Source organism: Rhipicephalus microplus, chromosome X (assembly GCF_043290135.1).
Source record: "Rhipicephalus microplus isolate Deutch F79 chromosome X, USDA_Rmic, whole genome shotgun sequence".
In the NCBI taxonomy this organism is placed as follows: Eukaryota; Metazoa; Arthropoda; class Arachnida; order Ixodida; family Ixodidae; genus Rhipicephalus; species Rhipicephalus microplus.
This window is the reverse complement of record NC_134710.1, coordinates 456,035,401-456,059,671: the sequence shown is the minus strand read 5'-3', so window position 1 is coordinate 456,059,671 and position 24,271 is coordinate 456,035,401. Positions and strand designations below refer to the sequence as shown.

Sequence of the window (24,271 nt, the reverse complement as noted above, 5' to 3'; positions counted from 1 at the left end):
ATGCAAAATAACAGTACAAGGTTAACATAATGGATAAATCTCGAAGCACTTTTAAACCAGATGCAAAGATGTGATCAACCTTGGTGTTGGGGCTGAAGTCAGTTTTTCTGAGATGTCGTAATATGGGTTTTTATTCACGCCTTCATTAGTGCACACATGACAAGCAGTCCTGCTGCTACCACTGAACAAAAAAATCTTGTTTATGGGTAGAAAGACTTGCTATATTGGTTACACCTCTAGTTGCATGCAATAAATAATCAATTTTCAGGTATTTCTTATCATACATACACTTCAATAACAATAAGTACATTTTTGGCAATCATCACTACGTTTCAACAACAATGAATATTATTTTCAGCATTCGATCATACATTCAACAACCATAAATGTCACTTTCAGCATCTGATACAGCTACAGCCCCGGGCACACTGAAGGCTACTATCATAATGAAATACTGTCATTGTCCCCCTGCTGCAGTATATTTCAACATTGTCATTAACAAGTATGGTGAATGCAATTACCACACACATTGCACAGCTATCAATTAGTGTAAATAAAAAAAGGAACATCATAATGCTATACCTGGTATGCAGTTTGCTCGTGCACCAATGCAGCGGCAACGCAGAGCAGGTCCAAGCTAGTTATACAAGCACTGGACGTAGCGCTGGAAGTACTGGAGGTCGTACTGAGGGCAGTGTCCTTGCTGTCACCGAAATCAATGTCAGTCGTTGGGTCCTTAGGCGTTGCCGGTCTTGCAGCAGATGCCCTTATGTTCCATCTAAAAATGAATTGCATTAAATGTGAATTTAAGCACACGTATTTCGTGCAATATTACAAAGCCTTTGGCAGGCCTTCCTCTCTCTCATACCATGCCTGTTGGTAAATAAAATTGCACAGCAGCACCAATTTGTCGGAAATGACATTTATTATCTTGACAATGTTTGTTATGCATCGACAAAACAAGACTTGTAGATATCTGGAAAAATGGTAGGGTAGTTGTAGCCTTGGTGCATGGCAAATGTTGCTCTTCTCACCATTCACGAAGTGCTTTAATCATACCCTTGCTGCATCACTGGGATCTAAGGAGAACTGTCAGCCTCACTGAAAACAGGCATTAAGACAGGAGGCGCTAGTAAAGAAAAAAAGAAAACTTGAAGCCCAGAACCAAAGAAAATTTACCTATGGGTGAAAAAGAGAAAAAAATGAGGCTAGTCAGCGTACAATGATTGTTGTGCGCACTTTTACAGAAAGAAAGAGCAGCAAGCAGTTAAACAACAAGGTATTTGCGTAGCTTTAATAGGATAGTAATAGCTAGATAATTTGCAAACATATTGGCTTGTTTCATAAACCAAACCTATACTTTTTTCAGACTGTAGTTTCTTGAAATTACTACAGAGTGGCGAAATTTCTGCTACTTCGCCGGAAAACCGACTGATGCGAGCAGCACAACTGGCAGCGACTATAAAACGACTTCGATATTTGCTAGACTTACGCTATGCGTGAAAATAGCACATGTGCAGTACGCACACTTACGAAGTCAAGTAAATGCATTGTTCATACAACAATGCTCGCTCATGTTGCTAGATTCTGGAAGCATGACGGCCGCACTGCCTCAAAGTTTGTTTCGCCGCCGCAACTGCTTAGATTTTATGACTTGGTAAATAGTACCTTCTGTAACTATTCAGATATGCCAAAGCGGCAACAATATTTTTGCAGAAAATGGCCGTTTTCCTATTTGACTTGATTGCAAATGGAATTTGACTTGATTGAAAAATGGAACCGCCATTGGCGTTTCCACCGCTGCACGCCATGCCGCCCCGTCGTTTAAGCAGCGTGGCGAAAGGCGGCGCACGCGCGCTCGTAAACTCACTGAACGCAGCCTATACAGCGTGATTTTTCTTCAACTTGCGGACAACGTGACTTGCCGGAAACTCGACTGAATGCTTATCAATGCAAGCGTCTTTCTCAGGGCTGCGCCGCGCGCACGTGGAAGACGTACGTGTTCCAACATTGCCCACCTCACGCGTGCGTCAGCACACGACTGTGTCCCGCTGCCTGTACAGGTGTCTTCGCCTGCTGGGCCGAAGATATTGCGAACTTAACAGTTAGCTGTCATGGCGACGCACATACAGGATAACTATGCCAAATCAATTACAGATGGCATTTCTGTATCAAAAACACTCTCCGGGCACAGCACCTTGCCGCCGTCACTGAAGCCTTCAGAGGCCTTTGTGGCCACAATGGGACTTCCAGCAGCTAACTCGTTAGATTCACTGGCGAATCTGATGTTCGCCACAACAGTACTGTTATTTTGGCCGGCTTTCAGTGGTTTGGCACATACAGGCTCTTACCCCTTTCGTGCCTTGCATAAAAGGTCTAAAGCATGCGCCGTCTACTTTGAAATTTCTGGCGCAATAGGTGAACATGATCCTGGTACGACTGCTTGTTCGGGCCAAGGTCAGTCACGCTACTGGGCGTTCTAGCGGCTAAGCTGAGACCCGACCACGTCGCGCACAGTCCCAAGCGCTCTTTCTCTTTTGAGCCTGGAATCCTTACTCTACGCTTCCCTAACAAATTCCACCAGTTGCCTGCGTCTATGGCGTTCGGCATAGCATTCCTCTTTAAGTCTTTGTTGTGCTTTTTCGACAAATAGTATAACTTCTTGCGTACAAAATTGAACGCTTTGCCCTGTTCAACAAGCATGTCGAACTCCATGTCGTCCATTGCTACCAGCAGTTGCTGACCAACAATTCAATAGCAGGACGGCTAAAACACCACCCTCAGAGTTACGTCCGTCTCCCAGACATCACCCCGCGGTCATAAAATTTTTCGGGAAAGCCAGATGTCAAACACTTCGAGTTAGACCCCGCCGATCTAACATCGGCGTGCGGCCGACTCGCAGGCTTCCACTTTACGCTTCGACTTGCGACGCCTGAAAGGCCTCTAAATGGCACATCTGGCTTTTATTTGCACGTCGGTCGACCCGTGTGGTGTTGCATTTGTGGTGATGTATAAGCCTGGCCGACGTACTCATTGAGCAGACACAGACATTTCCTCTGACACTAACAAGCATTTAAATAAAACAAAAGCAATGGCTAGGAAGTTATGAAAATAACTGAGGAAAAAGCACTATTACGCGAATGAAAAGACACTGACACAAACATGTTCCAAAGGAACGCTAGAGAAGGTACAAGTAACCACAACACGGAACGTTATTAAATTACAACAAGATGAAAATAAAAAATAGATACAAGGAATTGAATACAAAACAATGATCATGCACGGGCTTCTGAACGTCTACGTGCGTCGCTGCGCACACAACTACACCTACTTAAAAGCTGGGTGTATATAATAAAACGACAGTTGAAAAAATTCACAACAAAAAGTTTCATGCAAATAAGGCCAGCTCTTCGTACACGTTGGGGAGTTTACCGCGTTCCGCTGAAGATCTCACCAGCTCAGTAGACGACGCGGGTGCGCGGTAATGCAGCCATCTCAATACGGCGCGCGAACCACTCCATGCACGTCGCCTACGCGAGACTCGCGACACCGAGGACCGCACTTCATTCTTTTTGCATGTCAACTACCGATTTCGCAGGAGTCAAAACTCTTTTGGGACGTCCCGTCCACACTCGAGGGTATTTCTTTTTCCTCAAACTAATGTCTCTCCTTTCGGTAGCGGTGTAGGGAAGACACGGTGGCGCTGCTGCTATGTCGTTAGTCACCGGAAGTCGTCTTCCCAACACAAAAGCGCCCTTCCTTGGATGATGAGGCGCGCGGGCGAAACGAAAATTGCAGTTGTTTGAGACAGTCATGTACACTGGGCGGAACAGAGAAAGTAGTCATTAAAGGTACTACTAATGCCTAGAGCGTTTGACACCAACAAACCATCATGAATAATGAAGGCTAAAGGTGGACTAATGGTTTTATAAAGAAAAGAATTATTCAGACACCATTGTTCTTTTGCGTCTTACCCAGCACGATCGATAATATTCTGATAATAGTGCTTTTTCGTTTCTTGTATTACAATATGCAGTTTTCTACAATATTGCTTGTAGCAATCAAGCAGGTGCAAATAAATGGTTTTCTTTTCGTTCAGTGTCCGATGGTACGGTACTGATTTAAAATCGGCAGTTTCATCTGTACTTTCTTCATCAGTAGTGTCACCCAAATTTTGCTTCCAACTCAATACCACAAGTCAGATCTTTCCGACTGCTTCACTAAAATTCAGATTCTGTCGATGTTGGATACCAACTCTCCTCAATTGGCGCCCGAGACACACCAGCCGAGTTGGAGTAGACAAGCGGGAGGAAGTAACGTAGTGGCACTATGCAATATAGGCCGCGATTCACTTGCAGGTCACTTGAAGAGGAAGTGAACACTGTAGAAACTTTAGTAAAGCTGAAAAAAACCTTACATTTACAGACTGCAAAGATTGATTGATATGTGGGGTTAACGTCCCAAAACCACCGTATGAATATGAGAGACGCCATAGTGGGAAGTCCGGAAATTTCGACCACCTGGGGTTCTTCAACGTGCACCCGAATCTGAGCAAATGGGCCTACAACATTTCCGCCTCCATCAGAAATGCAGCCGCTGCAGCCGGGATCGGAACCCGACTGCAAAGATTATATCACATAGTTACAGACACATAAATTATAAGAAAAAACATCGGAAACGAACCGTCTGTAGGGCAAACCATCAGAATTTGCCAGAGGTGTTGGTGCGCACATATTAAGCCCAGTTCAAAACGCTTGGCAGAATACTGAGGCTTCTTCTTATTTCTTTGATGCTCCGTTTTTACAAAACTGTCGGCGAATCATCGCCTGATTGTCTTGTGATAGGGGGAGTGCAATTCCTATTTCAAGAAAATCAAGACTGTATTTAAGGATTCTAATTTTGTGCACGTGTGAGGGCTAAAGCCCTTCGCTTCAAAAACCAGAACGAAAATACAACTCAAATAAAACTAAACAACTGCCATATAATTAATGGCGGGCTCTGTGCACGCACATGTAACTGAAATTAATCAGTCGCGTGCTACGATTTGTGGCCATAATGTAGACATCGCTGCAAACACTTTCACCGATTGCCGACGGGACATTAAGCGGTCTCTCCCCTGTGTCCTTCAAGTGGAACCGCTCGCTCCTCCTGTGGCACCACATACGAGCTCCTTTGAAAATGTTACTGCGGAAAAAGCACAGGGCATGCCGGGAACCGTTTACAACGATTAAGGACAGGCTTTCGCGTGTCGCAAGCACCTCATTTTGAGAGCTACCAGATGCAATCCAGACAGTGATGAAAGGTTGCTGGTGATCGCATGGTTTCCCAATCCACGCCGCCTTGTCTCTGTGGTGACTCTTAGGCGCGCGAACAGCAATCGGTTTGGCCGTCAGCTAAACCGGTGGGAGAGCTTTTACTACCACGCTCGGTCCTGGAAGAGACGCAGACATGCGCACGCCGAAAGTGCCGTGAGGCAATGAAGGGGTCATCACAACAATGTTTTTTTTCTCTGCCAGTTTGTCGCCAACGTTGGGGTTGGTTCCTTTCGCCTGGGTTAACAAGAAATTAAGACCGCACATTATTCTCAGTCGCCCTGGCCCTTCGCAAGTCACCGTGCGGGCACATGGCTTCCACAATCTGCGCTGAGATGAATGAACACTGACTGAACGCCATCAAAGCAATGCTGCTTGCCGGAGCAAACGCAGTGCAATGGCTGGCATGCCTCCTCAAATAAAAGGTGAACCAATAACTGCAGCTCAACCACTCAGTTATGAGTGGTTGAGCGGCAGTTTATATTTATATAGAGTAACCATCCCTTCCCTCGGAGTGTTGAAAAAAAACGATCTGTTCTATCATCAAGAGTATACTTGCAGAGAGTAACTGTTACTTCCATGGCAGTAATAAAAACTATCCTTTACTGCTTCTACCATTATTGAGAAAGAGTAACCATTGCTCCCGTGGGGGTATGGGCAGAACACCGGATGCTCCTGTCAGTTACTTCCTAAGCCGACAACTGCAAATGGACAGTAATGGTTCCTCCCGTCGCAGTTACTTTCGAAATAGTGAAACGTGTGTAGCAATTCACTTACTCTTCTGAAGGAGTAACCTTGAGCCCCCTTTACGTCCATTACTTTTTACAATGCATTTGTTTAAAGAGGCGATGGCCGTCATAGTAGCTTCGGTAGTAGTGCATCGGAAGTGTTACTAGAAGGTCGCAGGTTGTCTCGCAAAAGGTCGGGTAGTTGTCTATTTGTCTACTTGTTTTTGTTCACTTTTAAATTATAATAACTGCTTAACACGTTCGCTATACTTTCGCCTGCAAGGTTGTCTGTTAATTTTCATCACTATTGCGTCTATTAAAAAAGGAATTTCTGATTATACATTTCTTAGTCGCACTCACACGCTCATGGTTGCTACGGCAGAGCAGCACCATTACTAATACTTATCAGTGGAACAAAATAATTTTTCTGATATAGGAGTTGTTCGATCAGTCTATACTGCGTTTTCTCGTACCAGCCGCAATTGAATGATCAAATATTTAAATTTGAGGTCAAGAACAGCTGGAAACAACACGAACGAGTGATCTAATGATTTAGGGCCCCTGCTTATCAATAGTCTTCTTCGCCATGCTAAAACACACAGCGTGAATGCGTCGCATAAATGGCCCTCATCACAAAGAGTATATGAAGAATATTTTAATGCAGATGTGTCAGAATTTTTTTATATATTGAGGCTATAATACAGTGAAGGAAAAGTTTGCTGCCGTTGTTTGTTTCCTGGCACGCAGCCAAAAGTAACCACAGTTGAAAGTGCGGGAGGGGGGTCTAAGCCCTCTAGCTTCACTTAGTGAAGGACTCGAGCCCCGCTTTCCCAGAGGGAGATACGTCTATAGTATGCTAATATGTAGTGTGCTTTCTGCTTGAGGTGCGCGCTGCAAGTTTCGAACTGCTTGCCGCTTTTCGAGTGACATTACACTTTGTTGCTGTAGCATTCATTCCTTCGTCCCCCTGGAGAAATGAGGCACAATAAACCTTCGCCTACTTCTCTTAAGCAAATGGCAACGTCCTGTTAGTTTACTGTATGGTTACCAGATGCAACATGAGGATGCAACATGTATGTTTCCCAACTGTTGTGATTTGGCTGCCAGTTTCATGTCACCTCAAAGTAACTGTCCTGATTGTGTCCCATCTGTGACCGTCCTGTATATATCCCACATGTTGAGATTCGGCCGTCGCTTTTATGTTGTTTTATTATCTGCGTTCTGTGAGTGTCTTATAATAACTCACTTTTTATGGAAACGTGATGTTAGGCCCGCGTCCCCGTTCTCATGGTGTGGCAAAAGGCGGCTGCTGTAAGTGAGATCTGCATAGACGTACATACAAAATTGCAAATTAGTGATTTGCTATATATTACACTACAGCTTAGAGCATTTACAGACCATATTCGATTATTTACAGAAGATATTCGAATTTAAAACAGTGAGTGGCTGAAGAAAATTAAGATTAACAGATCAGTATTTATCCCTCGAAGCTTGAACACAACATTACCACTTCAAAAAATTTAATTTTTTAGCGTCTTTCAAGGTAAGAGAGACTACATTCATTTCTCAAAATCACACTGATCACGACAGTATATTCTGATTAAGAGGCAATTTTCAAGGCAGTTAAAACACTATAGGCTAATTAGAGAAGCTCTGCATAGCCACTTTAGCCTCGTGCTCTACGATATGCGAAGTTAATGACAGTGACATGTAGTGCTTTATAGGCTAATAAAAATGTATGCAGCCTTACGGAGATTTGGGTGAATGTTAAATAATCCAAGGTGGTCAAATCTTCCGGAGTCCTCCACCATGGCATCTTTCATAATCATACAGTGGTTTTGGGACGTTAAACCTTAGATATCAAACTTGAAATACTTAGCCGGTATCATTGGAAGCAATACTAGAGCCCACAATCAGTAGACAGTTCACGTAACCCTTGACTGCTAAACTGAAGCCCATAGAATCAAACCACGGCTGTGTTTTGCTGGAATTTCTATCGAGGAAGAATCGCTCGAGCCCTCTACACTTAGGCACGGGTGCAAATAAAGAATTCCAGATGGTTAAACTTTCTTAGTCCTTTACTATGGCGCTCCAATAACCGTTTTGTCATCTTAACACGTTAACCTCAGAAAAGATTATTCTCAATAACACGGGAAACTCGGCAAATAATATTCTTATTGCACTTGACACAAAACAAAGCAAGAAGATATCACTCTCCAGTTCAAAAAACGTCATCATTCACCCCCGCAATCCTTGTATGGGCTCAAGTTACGGTACTTGATAATGCTTTTCTCCAGTTATTAACGATGTGAAGCATAGGTATACATAGCTGTGACTAATAACGCATGGTTAGGTATTGGCAAACTTAGTTATCATGAACTCCCTACTGAAACGTTCCGTAAGATGCGGAGACCTCAAGTACGGAATTATTGGAATATGGAAGACGTATGATGCGGACTCCGCATAAGACGTATGATGCGGACTCCGCAACTTATGGCAACACGTATCATGCGGAAAAACTGAAATGTGTGCATGTTATGTCGGAATCTAGTGCAAAGCAATATAATGTGTAAATTGAGTAGACGTCCACATTTTGAGTACATGCAATACTGTGTACAAATCACAATATTTCTTAAATGTGCATGATGAGGGATTGAATCATCGGCATCTTTCTAATTGTCGTGATACGGAAGCAAAATTACCTTTTAAATAAAATACATTACAAAACTAGTAAATTAACATGCTAGCAATCATAAATGGTGGTTACATTGCAACACATTAATGCAGTGTTCTATGCAAGGCTTAAAGAACTTATAAAGTTATTATTATCAATAGAGAAGCATTATATACACATCAGCCCTGCTATAATCAATATATTTTTTTATTTGTCTGTATGCTCCAGCTGTGAATAGTGACATTGCAGTGTTGATCATACACAAATGAGGTGAGTGCACCGTAATTTCACGAGCTCCACCTAAGCCACAGGATGGTGGCACAAAACACAATATAACAGCAATTTTAGAACGAATTGTTTAAACATAAATAATAATCATAGCACTGTGAAAGTGTGGCGCTGTGTTTATCTCATGAATGCCTTGTGGAGATCGGCGAAATGCTGCTTGAGGCTCCGGCACCACTGTAAATTTCGAAGGTCACTGCCATAGAACTTATGTGTCCCTCATAGGCACCTGGAAATGAAAATAATTGGCACAAATTATGTAAGAGACACATGTTAGCACAATAGTTCACATGCACAAGAAATATAACACACAGAATGAAACTGAAAATGTAAGGCACACAATACTTCATGTTATGCATTTGTGAATAATGGAAGGAATGAGTGTATAAATTAGTTCTGCCACATGAAAAAAAACAGCATGCTTATCACAGTGAAAATAACTAGGTTGTCACGATTTTCAATGGTAGAGATAATTGATTAATATGTCCTTATAAAATTATGATTTAAATGCTTCCAGCCCAGTAAAACTTTGGGAACTGCAAGTGAAAGCTCATAATGTACATTTAATAGTGTGTGCATGTACATCTGCTGCCTTTATACTACATAGTTTGTGCACAAAATTGGCATCTTGAACAATTTTGAGAGTTAAACCTATGCAACTTAAGAATGTTAAAATCACCATGAAAGCAAGCAGGACCAGGCAGGTGCCACTAAAAATCTGTGCAAGCCAGATAACTATAACCGAACTGCACACATATAGGGGAACAAGAGTAACAGAAATTCTGCTGCTGACCCGCATGTCGCGGTATCAAACCCCGGCTCCATTTCCGATTGAGGCAGAAATGCTGTAGGCACGTGTGCTCAGATTTGGGTGTACGTTAAAGAACCCAAGTGGTCGAAGTTTCCAGTGCCCTCCACTACGGCGTCTGTCATAATCATATAGTGGTTTTCGGACGTGAAACCCCACATATAAATCAAGAATAACAGAAATAAATCGCCAACAGAAAAGTTGGGTGCATGTGCTATTTGTAAGTGCTTACACTTTACTACATACAGCATGCTCATTCCATTTTATATACTGATATTGAAAATAACTGCTCTATTAGGAATGAAAAAGGTAAGGTAGAACTGAACGACTCTACAAAAAGTGACCCTATTATGACATCACGTTTTCTTATAACAAAATTGACTAAGACTCTCAAATATCATTATGCAAGAAAAAAATCTTCAAAAGAACAATGAAGTTTGAAGTCATAATTTTTAATATGGCTACTATGACTATAACCAAGAAATCAACCTCAACATGGCTAATGTTAGTTTTTAAGGCCTATGTTCACTAGACAATGAACTATACCACAAAAAGCACAGCGTTCAAGCAAAGCACAACACAAAGAAAGCAGTCCTTTTTGTTATTACCTACAATGCCTTTAAAATGGTATTTTTACCTCTACTTTCCGCTTTCTATCTAAGTAACTGGTGTGAAACAAGTTAGCTGAAAATGCACTGTGCCTCCAAAACCTGTTGGTTGAATCTAAATTTTTAAAAAATGGTGAAGCTTGCACTAAATTAGGCTCCACAAGCCTTGGAACAGCGAGACTACATGACTCTTAGGACTAGTTTGGTTACTTGTGTTTTGTTTCTGGGCCTAAGCATAAAGACAAGGGCTTAACTGAATTGCTGCTAACAAACAAATGCTTTTGAAATCGCCCGAGCGTCAAAGGATGCTCAGCCATTTGTTGTTTTTCGCACTGGGCTATTCTACACCAAACATACAAACCATACTGCCTGGCGACCATTACAGATGTACAGTTTAAAAAATGATGGTAATTTACTCTTCTGAAAATAGTTATTTGCAGAAAGGTTTTGAAGAGAAAAAAGTAGTGGCCACGTGGGTACCTTTAGAATTTCGCAGAAGGTCGTGCGGGTGTTATTTGTGAGAAAAATTTCAAAGTACCGCTTTTTCTTGCCATATCAAATTTAATCAACATATTAGGTAAAGGTGCTTCCTAAATTATTTGAAGCCGAGTAACATTAGTGCAATTTTTCCGCTACATAGGCTTTGAAGTATTCAGCCAAACTGTTTATCGTTTGCATTTCTTGTATGGCAATACTGCATTTTGTATGAATATTTGAGCCACAAATACTCACAGCACAGAAGTTATTTTTCACGAAAAAAAATAATGTTAGGTTCACATTACAAATATCACTATATAATCGTTTTTGTCCACATTGAGATGCAATTTGAGCTGTGTGTTTGTCTAATTGAAAATTACTTTTATGTGTAAGTTGAAAGCAAATAAACAGTTCTTGTTACATGGCAAGTGTTATCATTACAATCTTTGTTTAAATGAGGAAAATGATTTTTGAAGTCTACTATTGAGGGCCATGGGGAACTTCGGAACGGAAGCTGTCGTATATCAAATGCAGAAAACAGCCATGATAAGAAAACTTCAAAAATTCATTTCTACTTTAAGACAAAGTGTAATCATATAACTTGCTATATAAAGAGAACTGCTTCCTTGCTTTTGATGTGGCGAAAAAATTGCACTAATATTACTGCGCTTCATGCACTACACACAATCACCTTTCGTTATACCTAGACCGAATTTGGTGTAGAAGAGGCAGCATTTTTGAAACACTTTTTACTTTTTACAAACAACAACCAGACGACATCCTGGGAAGTCCAGAAGGCACCAATGTGGCCTAATATTTTGTTCTCAGCGATATACTTTGGCATTTTGCTGTTTTCAGAAAAAAACAGTAAATGAGCACAATATTTTTTTTTCAAAACACATTTAGGACGGTTGGCAAAATGGCTGGGATGTTTGATGCGTAATTGCCTCACTGCCAGCTTTTATTCTTCCGAAGCTCAAGCTATCACCTCTCTGTTACTGCCTCCCTCACATACAATGCCTGCATAGGAAAGAAAAAGAAAGGCAGGTCCGACAAAGTTCACAAGGCAAGATATTTTCATGTTGGATAAATTCATTACCATAAACAGCAGCAAAATAACATTCATTTTGAGTAGTCCAAGACACAAGCTATATACCAGCATACTAAGAGCCAAGCACAAACTTTTCATTCGAACATGTGTGGTGATAGACAGGAAACACTTATTACAAGACTGATCAGTCTGTAATTAACTGAATGAAGTACAATGCACTTTTCAATCCAACACCACATAGGCATCTTTGCTATAGCAAAGCCATGTTCATTGATTCATGCACTAGATGGGCAATGCAAATGTAACAAAAAAGGTGAAAAAAGAAAACAAGGAAAAAAAGAAGAAAAGGGGGGATGCAAAGTAGGAGCAGTGTAGCACTACTTTTACTCTGCATTCCCCTTTTTTTCTTCTTTTTTCTTCTTTTCTATCATTTATCTTTTTTTTTGCTTCCCTTACCCCCAATCTCCGACAGGAGAACACTTTGTATCAGTGCAACCTAACTTGAAAAGAAGCAAGGGCTGCACTCTTCTGCGTTATAGGTTTTTTTTTTCAGACAAACATTTCCAACAGGCACACACGCCTACACCAAAAGATGATGTCATTACTGACCCCATTTAAACTAACACGCCAAGGATGACAAGGTGACTTCTAAAAAATAGGTCCTCCTATCGCAACATCGGCCAGCCTGTCTGAAGCACTTCTACTGTTCACCCTGATTACCCCACTAGATGTTTCCATCTGTCGACTCACATCTTCATTTTGGATAACACTAAGACGAGCTTACATTGATGAATACGCACGAAAGTTTAGTGATGTATCATGTATCAGAATAAGCAACTCTGTTAAAAAAATATTGATAGCTTGCTTCCAGGCTTTTTATATGTAGCCTGAAACTTCGTAATGTACATAAACCAGATTGACAACGTAATGCACAACATGCTTAAGAATACTGCGAGGAACAAGATAACGACAAAACGACCAGCCACCCAAATTTTTCGCTGTACATGTTTATAAAATGTTCATGTACCCCAAACGAGGTGCTTATGATACAAGCCGAAAAAACCTACAAGTAGGGCCTTGGAGTCTTCTGGAAGTAGACGGGTTGCATTTTTTCTGAAGAGGGCTTTACACCCATAAGTGAGGAACAAAACTCTTGTATAATGAAGAATGTTGGCAGCTACCAGTTATAGAAAAACCTAATGCAGCTAATCTTCCCCGACACATCTCTACATTTAGAGAGGTGACGTAGCTTCTGTGATTGTGGCCGTAACTCCAACAGGACCAGTGCGAAAATTGGCACTACTTGGCTAGACAAATGTCCAAACATGCCTGCCCGACTCCCTCTAGCCATCCTGGCTGAATCTGACACATGATTTTTTAACTGCTGGCTGGACAAAAACAAAACCACTGAAGCACTCACAATACACAGCGTGAAGTTCCTATGGAGTGGTCAACTTCGTCTTCTGCGATGAAAGAGCAGCACAGTGTACTGATAAGGCACTCCTTGCAGTGCTTTTCAATGCCACACAGTGACCTTGCTGTTCCTGTCGAAGAGAGCTTCGGGAGCTTGGAGGGTGCTTGCTTTTTTGTGGGGGCTGCTGCCGCTCCTCGTTTTCTGCTCAAGGTCAACCTGCACAAAGTTGTAGACGAGGCTTTATGAGTTGTATATAATGATATACAAATTTTCGCTGAACACACATTTCCTCGTGGCACACTGAGGAATTTCTTATAAAACTTTAGGCCTCGCATATGCAAACATCTACAATCGATCCGAAGATGTACTCGACTCTAAAGGAGAAAGTTTGTTATGCAGTGTATATAAAGAAAGGTCATTCAGCACAACCACAACTACAGTTGCGCACTAAAACGACATTTTACACAATCCTGTTTATTTACACGGTTCATTTTATTTCATTTAGATCTGGACTGCATGAACTCTTGAACCGGGCACCATATAGGTTGAAAGACACACACAGAGTTTGAGACAAACCTAGTTTCCCGTGGAGCATCCTCTTGCACTATAACAACACATCTCAATCTAATTAGTTGGTCAGAACGAGGTGAAAACAGCTCGCACTTGAAAAGCACGGGCAGATGGAATGACGCCTGCACCCTGCGCTCCCTGTACATTCTCGTTGAGGGTGCAGTTTTCACCTTATCCTTATGCAATTTCGCATTTATAACATTGTTCGCTGCATAATCTTTGTGGCGTTAAAGTGTGTGATACCGTCATGTGTATCCCATGTAATTTATAAAAATAGAATACAAGATAGCTTGATTCAAAAATAACAAAGTGTATCCAGCGCCATGTCCTGTAGCCATTCTTTAGGCAAGTGGAAAAATGATTTATTCTTCAAAACATATCTTACTTGTAACCACTACAAGAGCTAACTCGTACACTGGCACATTCTGTTTGCCTCTTCAGATTATAAGGTACCTTTTTTACACCAGAAAATCTTCAAGAAGAATAGAAGTGTTGTAATTGTTAAGAAAGAAAAGTAGAAAAAAAAGATAACCTACCCTGTACAGGAACCAAGCCTGCGAACTTCGAATAACATGTCCGATGCTCTATCAACTGAGCTACCATGGCGGCTATCCCTCTTCCATTTTGTACGGTATATATGTGCATTTATACATGGAAGAGTCAGTCAGCGCTGCCTGTTACCATTATGGCGAGTGTGGCACACCTTTTTTTGCCTACTGGCAATTACATTACGCTTGCAATTACGTTACGATTACTTCCAATATCCCTATACTTCTTTGGCACCAATATGCATCTGTCAGTTCTCAGAAAAGCTGCTAGTCACAGGAGGACGCAATAGTTCGCCCTCCCACCTAAATGCATGTACTTGAACACATGCACAACTGATCAAAAGAAAAAACAAGTCACACACCGCTAAGATTACTGAGATTCACTGTTTCAGATTTACGAGTAAAGGAAAGAACTATACATTTAAGGGTTTGTTGCCTTTGTTGAACACATTATAATGAGAACTAGCAGAAAATGATGCCAAACAAACTATCGGGGAAGTTATCAAAAGTAACCTTAACAAAATTGTGAAAAGAAAAGTGAACAAAAACGTAACTTGGCAACGTTTTTTAACAATTGAATTGGCATTACTTTTTATAACATCCCTTTATTTTACTGGGTAATGTTGTCGGGTAATTCTCATTATTAGAGTGGTGAGTAGGCTGACAAAGAAAGTATATGGCATTGATACTTCTTTTGAACACCTAAAAGTTTGAGGACCTTAAAAGAGCGGAAGTTACTTTAAGTAGACCTGAATATTTAGTTGGAGCGAAAAAAAAAACGTACACACATTTTACCTGGCTTCTTAACCTATTTTGAGACATAAAAGTGTATGCTGCCAGTAATGTTAAGTACCATTACTTTTGTCGCACTATGCACGGTAGCAGGTGTAGTTAGAGTGGTGATAGTGAAGGATTAATCAAGCACGCCACCAACTGCGTTCACATCAATGGTCGCGTATTTTAAAAATAAACCTGCTGTATAGTAAAAAAATTTTTAGAGCATATTATGATTTTATCCAAATCAAGTTAAACCGACTGGGTAAGCCAACCATTTGCATAAAATCAAAAGGCATAAAGTCGTTCATGTATTATAACTATGTGAACAATTTCAGCAATGCAGGGCAAAGTGACAACAGTTCTATTAAAAACCCCTCTCATTATAACATGCATGAAAAGCACCACACCAGAATATTTTATAGTGCATGTAATATCGAGACTACTAGACTGTCTATTGACCTTTTAGAAGAAGGGTATCTCCTTCACGTTCAAGGGGCAACCACTTAGCCTTTTCCTGAGCTTTTCTGTGAATATTTCCTGAATTTCAAATATCATTAGGATTGATTTAGAGTGAACAGATTTTGCTTACGCATTGAAACCTAGTTCTGTATGTAACTGCAATTATGGGTGCCAAACCACCTCCAAATTATTTTTAACATTTAACTTTTTTTTAACTGCAGCAGCACAACTAGCTATGGGTGCCCAAAAAGTAGCTAGAAACAATACCTTTACCTCTTTGAGGCTTTTGGAAGTGTTCAGCTTCTCAGTTCTCACCTTACAACATTTTTTTATTACGTGTTTGTGTGCCCACTGCTCTTGCTCCTTGTACAGTGAGGAGGAACGCATGGCAAGAAGAGACAAGAAAGAAGCATAGCGAAAAAAAGCGAAATAAGCAAGGACCTCTTTTGTATCTTACAATGTGTGTAACATTACTATTGCGACAAAATATAGACAAATTATCACGGCTACGCATCCATTGTAGAGTCATACACAGCTGCAACACCACGACTAAATTTCAACCTTGTATTGGTTTAGGATCCTTTATAGTGGCAAGCTAATGATATCTGCATTTGTTTGGCGCATACTAAGATGCAGTGAAATGTGATATGGTAATCTCATTTAGAATGCACGTCATGTGGCTTCATTGTATATGTGGCCACAAGTAACTCTGGTTGCAAAGACATATGGCAGAGCCTAAACAGACGTCACCGACCACTCCAATCTGAATTTGCCTTTGCTACTTGCCCACTATCATGCCAGCAATAAAGGAATAATTGAATCATCTACAGATATGTTCTAGCTTATGCTAAGGACCAAGTATGAAGGGTGTTTTGTCATTATTCAGATCAGTTATTTGTTCGAGAACACTTGCTGTCAAACACAAATACATTGCTGTCGAAGCATCAAGACTCAAATATAAAGCAAAAAGAAGTGTCTCTTTAAAAATTACAGGTCACAAGGCAAGATAAATATTTGATATACTTGGGATGTAAGGCACGCACAAGAGGTGCTGCCATATTATACTTTTCCTTGTGTTGAAACCTGCTTGCTTTGCTCACCCAACACATCTGTAAAGATGCCGTGAAAACACTAAGGAGCTGATGCAGCATGATTGAACACATGTCCAGGGATTCCACCATTCCTAGGCAGCCCTACAGCCTCCAAAGTCCTGCAACCATTTGTAGGATAAATATAGTTCTACCCAAAGTTCTTTGTTTACAGACACACATGCAAGACGCATAACCACTCTATAGGAAGTTTGCATGATAATGCGCTGGGTAGCAAAACGGATGCCAATATCAAGTATCCCGGCCTGCCGCTTCTTTCTTTCCGTTCATTGTTATTCAATCCATGGTTAATAAATGTTCCCCCAATTTGAAGTGTACTGGCAGTCCGGTGAAGAATTGCAATGTATTTCGAACACAGCCCGATTCATGGCAAGTAAGCATGCAATAGGGTTTTGTCAGCTGTTCGAGAAAAGAGCATGAAGTTTAGCTAAAACCCAAGTTTTTTATAAACACCATTCAATTTGATATAAAAGTTGTGAGCATTATGTAAAGGAACACGGATTCATGTTTAATCAATGATTTCTTATAATGTACTTATATGAATGCAACTAACTGAATATGAAACGATAATTTTTGCTCGAGAATTTAGAGTTATGAACACTATCGCACTTGCCAGCTGCATCTTGTCCAAAACAGCGGCAAGATAGGCTAGTTTCTGTAGGTGAGCAGTAATGAGCAGTGCAAAGTAACAACAAGAAACACCTGTACCAACAGTATGGGGCAAGCACAGACTGCCAACTGTATACATTATTACACAAAAGTTTGCCTGAATATCAGTCAGACAACTTGTGCAAATGAAGGTCCAGTTGGGCATGAACAAGTTACGAAATCAACAATGCCTGCTTTCACTAACAGGACCCTCATTCACATAAAGTATGCACCGATAGGCCCCTACCGAGGTACGTCACAGCATGATGTCACTGGCACATGTAAAAGGTGTGGCTGGAAAAACACTCCCGCTGGTGGCTCAGCCCGGTACAGTCGTGCAGTATTCGGGGCAAGTTTTAATTTTTCAAAGCTTACACTTCACGTTACAATGTCGACATTAGCTGTAGTATGTGTCAGCAAACATCCAGCTGTGTGGTAAACTGTGTGGTAAAATATTTGCCACGCTGTCTGTTTATCTTGAAGTGAACACACGTGGTGGCCTGTGCGAGCAAAAGCGGCATAGTCTTCAAAAATGTGCACTGTTGATTGCGGCATGTAGTGTGCATTGAAAAGCATTGAGAATATCAGTTCAACTGAGAATACTGTGTGTGGTGTGTGCAGTGTCAATAACATTGTGTCTTGTTTGCAAAGACGTTAGCACTCATGGCAGGGACCGGTCGATGAAAAAACTTGATTCGACATTTTAGTCAAGGTAAATATGCACTTGACGTGACCATCTGCGAGTGGGTACATCTCGGTGTTTGCGCTGTGTGCCGAAAAAAATTGCAAGGTCACCGGGCTGGAAGATACCATTTGCTGAAGCTGCATGTATGAATCGCCCCGACTAGTACGCAAGCTCAATAAAGGTATAACTCGTTTTATCGAAGGCCTCATATGTCTTCATGTAATAAGCAGAGATTCTTGTTTCACATATACTCAGTAGCTTTACCGCTCGATATTCATGAAGTGACAATGCAAACAACAAGTTTGTTAGGTCCTAAGGGAACAATGTAAATATGCAAATAGGTTGTAGGTGTCAGATGCAGCGATGTAACTGCACAAAAGATTACGTATATATTAGGCTACAGGTTTAGAATCGCATACATCTCAGTGGTCTATCAGGAACGTCACAAACAACTTCCTTGCCAACCAGCCCTTGCCCAGAGGGAGGGAATGGCTGGCACGGTGCTCGAAGTGACGTCACACTATTTGCAAACATAGAGAGGTTTCTTACTTAGGCAACATTTTGCACAATATATTTTTTAGATGCAAGACTGTACTCATCCACATTGATCATACTGATGTCTTTTGTTGTTACTTTGTGCTGTGAGTTACTAGGCATTTAGTCTCCATGATCTTTAAAAGCAAATTTCAGTGTTCTCTCTCATATTGCTGACAACTGTGTTGTTGCATAAATTGGGCAAAAAAGCAACACAGAAAGGCTGTAACAATAAATACACCAACAAGGGTATTCTCCTGCAAACAAAAGTCGGCACTGGTCCTGTCATTACCCGTCTTCCTTCTCTCTTTGCCTTGTTTGTGCTGAAACAGCCAAACACCTGATGAGTTAGATGAGAAATATTAAAGCATTAAAACTTTAAGTGCTTGCATCAGCAACTACACAACAGCGTGATAACCGAGCCCCTGCCACACAGCAGCGAAACATAATTTGAACTTGCTGGCAGTGTATTATTTTATAAAAAGCAACTCTGGCAGATTACAAAATCGCACATTGTGCATGCAAGTTTTCTTCAAAGTCAGGCGTACAATGTAGGTGCTGGCCGGTACAATATTAGTTACAAGCAAAGGTGTCTTGCAGGTACACATGCAGATTGCACGAACACCTCTCTCTCTCTACACTAGGCACGCACATTATATCTTTTAACAAGCACACGCCACTGTTTAGGGGCATAATAACGCTCTACCGTGAACGTATGCTAATCAACCCACTTAGGCGGTTGGCTAGGTGAATCGAGCCAAGTTACAAATTGTATCGCCCGCGAACGTAAACAAAATGCTGCTTTGCATCAAATGGCACTGCAGGCTTCGTATAATCATCAACGTAGCAAGCGCCATGTGCGTCTTCCTCACTACATTTCCCATATGAGAAAAATCGATCATCATACACATGCATGTTGCCGCAGTTGTCTCGAATAAGCTCCAGTAAGGCCGCGCCGATGCGCCATGGCCCTGCTGGCGTTAGCATTGTCAAAGCGAATCGGCAACCGCACTCGCAAAGGCGCGTAAGGTTGCCGTTTCACGACGCCTCGTTCGAGTGCAGCAACACACACTTGCACTGAGTGGCATAATTGGTCTACATAAAAAAGTGTCCCCCTTACATTTAGTTTCTTTCACACTGTCCTGAGTGAAGCGACCACAGGCGTCAGCCGTCACCTCGGAGTCCTTCGAGCGCCCGCCCAACCCGCCGATTCCTTGGACGACTCGCACTTGATCTGCACTCGAACAACCGCGGGAATAGGGCGCAATCTTAGCACATCACACGAACGAGGAACGGCGCTTCCTTGCGTAAATTTAACATTTCGTGCTCTCGTGTGTAGCAGCGCGAACACATAGACGCACCGAAACGGCATGCCCACGAAAAGAAAGAAGACAAACAACATGTGGCTTTAGCTGTGAATGGATTTGACTGAGATATCTGTGTGAGGAAAATAAAAAAAAACATCTGTCGCTGCTATGAACTGAAAAAAAATGTATGTTATCTGGCAAAATAACTTTAAAAGTGATAAACGGTTATTCAAACAACAAGTTACAACTTATGAATATTTTCCAGGTCTTTGTTTTGTTTTTGTTCTAGCAGACGACAGCTTCCTACTGCTTCTACGACAGACGTAGTGCGGTTTCACGTTCGGTGCGTGTCGCTGACGCAAAGCTCTACAGTAGTGATATCAGAGTTATCAATTCTCAATGAATCATAGAATGGCTACAAAGCAGTAACATTTTGACATAGTGCAGTACGCAATCTTTCAAGGTATGACATTTCTTTGCTCTGAAGCAAATCGAAGCAAGCCGGCTGGCGCAATCAGCTGATGTCGCCACTATGCGAGGCATGGTCGTGCGCAATAGCGTCACGCCCCGCGCGCGATTTGTCATCAAGCGATAGAGCTACTAAGTGGAATACAGCTAGATGCAGGGATCAATGGCGTATCACTCTAATTCCCTGTGGTGGCCGACTCAATCGCAAGAGAGCCCCGGGAAACAAGCTTCAACTGCTCAAGCTTGTGTGTGGGTGTAAAAATACTTCTTTGCATCCGCGGCGGGGCAGCAATCTATAGTTGAAAGACATGCGAGAAGCATGTGACGTATATACAATCCCAAAACATATGCACACAACAATAGATACGATCGCATATCGTACATAAATATGCCAACACATAGCGTGTAAAAAGCAAATTCATATACATTACTTAAACTCTCGTGCACTCCTTAGCGCGAATAGCTTAGCAAGCTAACGCACTCAGTTCACGTACGCGAGCACAACTGAATGGCGCAGGTTCGAGTCCCGCCAAGTGTAATTTTTTTTGTTTTTATTTCTACGTTTTTATTGTACTGCTATCTTTTCTAATGCCTTAGGTTCTAAAACAAAATAAAAGCAATATTGCGTTTAAGTACGTATGTGGGACTGTGTTTTTTGCGCAACACAGTTATTAGTATTTTTATTTTCGTTATTATTTTTTTTATTTATTTCATAATATAACAAAATTAAGGGTTAAGGGGAACATTGGGTCTGCTTGATTGTGAAGGGACTCGAGAAGTGAAAAAACTCAAACCAAAAAATTTATTAGAGAAAAAACTGAGCATTTCACAGCCGGACCAGTTTCTTCAAGGGTAGGCCCTAGGCATTCGCGAGACTTGCTATATGACTCATCTCAAGCTGTGGCAGTTGAGGGAAGGCAATATACCGAGAAGCAGTTCCAAAATTTTGGTTGATGTTTTTTGATTCCTCCAAAATAAGGGCTGCACAATTGTGATCGAGCCAAACCAAGAATTGCGGGCACGAAGTCATGAGACAGAAAATGAATATTGTTGATTGTTTGAAAAATTGCCCTTAATTAAAGGAAGAGTTATGGAGTGCTACGTAGCTTAACTCGCAGTAGGAATTTTATATATACATATAGATAGTTTAAAATGGACAATGTTGCACACACAGACATTGGTTAAATTTCTTTGCAGGACAGTTGAAGCATCTATGTAGAACTGAAGCATCAAGAGAAGCTCATGCGTCCTCACATTATTGCGCTTTACCTAGCTTGTATGCGTCCATGCCACCTTGATATGATATATTTTAAAGCATTTGTTTAACCTATAATCTTCTTATTCATTAAAGCTGGCCCATAAGTTGTGTCTTATGTAGCACTACAATAGAAGCGTAATCTGCATGGCGGTCTGAAACAATGCTTTTGAAAATCTCAAAATGACCCAGCTCTACACACGACCATCCGTGCATCAATGATAAGCACCATTAGGTGTTTTTACATATCAGTTGTGCTCTCATACTTAATTATTTTTCTGACCACTCCCTCTGCCCCTACCTCGTTTCTGTCGGGAAGCTGTGGGAAGTTGTGTATAGCTGTATTTATATTGTAGGAGCACATACTATCAATAAAAATTATTTTTAGGCTACATGAAATTAGTTTTCATGGATTTTCATTTCTTTTGTCGGTGCTCAGGAGAGCTAAGCTCATGGTCGATATTTTAAAATGACATTTCTCTTTGGCAATGTTAATGAGAACAATTTCACTAATATTGACAAGATCATTCACATTGAATTTAGTTCTCATTATTATTGTTTCTACCAAAAAACGAGCCCTTGAGGTTATGCTTTTTTGCGTGATTTGTTTTCGTGTGACAGCATGCAAGTAAAATGACTGTTATTGTCATTCCTTGTGAATGACACATTTTCTGTGTGACAGACTTTAGCACCTGATCATCTGCAGAAGTTGTATTCATTCTGGAAAAAGGCGAACAGCGGTGACTGACAACACAGACCAGCCTGCGTTATTTTTTTGTACTATATATGTCACTGTGCATTCATTTATAACTTTATAGAGCTCGGATTTCCTGCTGAAAATGTGACAACAACTGTAGAGTTTCCACATTTTTGCAACAATCCACATGCCTTTCATTTACTATTGCACATTTTCGTAAGCACCTTACAAAATCTGTATATTTCCGTAAGACGTTACATTCTGCATTTTCCTTATGAAAGCTTCTGTACACTCCATACACTTTCCTTATCCTTCCATATCTTCTATCATGAACTCTCCGTATGCTCCATAAGTTTCCTTATCTTTCCTTATCCTTTCATATACTCTATAAAAAGCCTTCCATATATGCCATACATTTTCCTTATCCTTACGTATACTCCATAAAAAGCTTTCCGTATACGCCATACCATTTCCTTATCCTTCCTTATACTTCATAAGAAGCCTTCCGTAAATGCCATACAACTTCGGTATATTTCCATAAAACTCCATATTTTTTCCGTATGTAGCATCAGGAAATATTACGGAGTCCATATATTTTCCGTAAAATTTCATACTGAACGTTTCAGTAGGGGTATGACATTAGGAAATCACTTATTGATTGCACTTATGAAATGAACTTGCGGAAGACAATGAAATGCCTAAGGTTAGAAAAACCTTATTATCATAAAACATGCCGCAGTAAAAATAAAATGATTGTTGTGCTAGTTTTTTATCACAACAAAAAGATTTATCTTAGAAAGGCTATTGCACATAAAAACATTACATGCGAGTCATGAAGGCAAATCAATCATTAGATCGTGAAAAAACAAAATAGGTATTAAAAACCTTAGTAAGTAGCTCTCACATATTCAGAGATGTGCTTTGTACATAAAATATTATTCAGCCCCAAAAACAGCGAATAACACGTTTGCGGATAAACTGTGGCCAGAAGGAAACAAAGAAAGTAATGCTGTCAGCTGCCCAATCAATTAGAATAATGCAATTTTCGTAACTGATGTAAGTGGGTATGTCTGCATTCAAAAGTTGGAGGCAGTCGTTTTCTATACAGTGCCACTTGAAACATTTTTGAGCAAGTTTATGGCCGTGGATTTCCCGTTCTAAAGTTTAATTTCGCTTTTGATGATTATGCGTGCAAGGCAGTGAGAATGAGCAAATTATTACTTGCTCATATGACGAGCAGTCAGTTCTTGCTATCACCAGCCAATAATAAAACGGTAACCAGTTTAATGCTTGATCATGCCATCGACCCATGGTCAGAAAATATGCATTACATCAAGGACTCTGTACTAGTGGTCATTGTTCTGCGAACAAATTCATGCAAGCCGCAACTAAACTCTGCTGCAGTATTCTGAGCACCGGGATGCTAGAACTCTTAAAAGTGAAGTTATGTAAAATGTGACTGGCTTAAATATTTATGCATACATGGCCTTTTGCTGTGGTCACTAATGAGTTCAATATTGAATCTTACTCAACCGCACTGCTGACCGTGATAATTTTTGTCTGACATTGGTTCCCCCTGTATACATAACTATCTGCAAAGGTGACTTTTATTTACTTAACTTACAGCGCTCACTTTTTGAAAGGAAAAGAAAAAAGCTTACTTTTGAACATGCTGGCTCTGCGTGCTCCTTGGATTTACCTACCGGGTGGCTGTGTGCAGTCCTCCCTCTACACTAAACAGAAGCCATGCACTGCTTCCGTACACCAGCAGCCAGCTTTTCTACGAGCCAGCATTCAGGACAGGCTTGTCCGGACGTCTTCCACAATGTCTTCGTACGACGAGCATATGTAGGCTGC

At 41.0% G+C, this 24,271-nt stretch overlaps 1 protein-coding gene across 4 annotated transcripts in view; it reads right to left on the bottom strand.

Annotated features, from left to right (window-relative positions):
• Window positions 1-20,094, bottom strand: part of LOC142776646 (uncharacterized) — a 64,933-nt gene extending 44,839 nt beyond the window's left edge. For 3 of the 4 annotated variants that reach the window (XM_075880640.1, XM_075880638.1, XM_075880636.1), the window contains exons 1-4: window positions 19,808-20,094; window positions 13,364-13,573; window positions 7,287-9,228; window positions 583-778 (exon numbers count right to left, since the gene is read on the bottom strand). In XM_075880640.1, the coding sequence (XP_075736755.1) occupies window positions 583-778; window positions 7,287-7,378 (288 nt within the window). In that variant the 5' untranslated portion in view covers window positions 7,379-9,228; window positions 13,364-13,573; window positions 19,808-20,094. Of the gene's footprint in view, window positions 1-582; window positions 779-7,286; window positions 9,229-13,363; window positions 13,574-16,811; window positions 16,922-19,807 lie in introns of all 4 variants that reach the window. The other variant, XM_075880637.1, reaches the window with a different exon arrangement.
• Window positions 20,095-24,271: the final 4,177 nt, after the last annotated feature.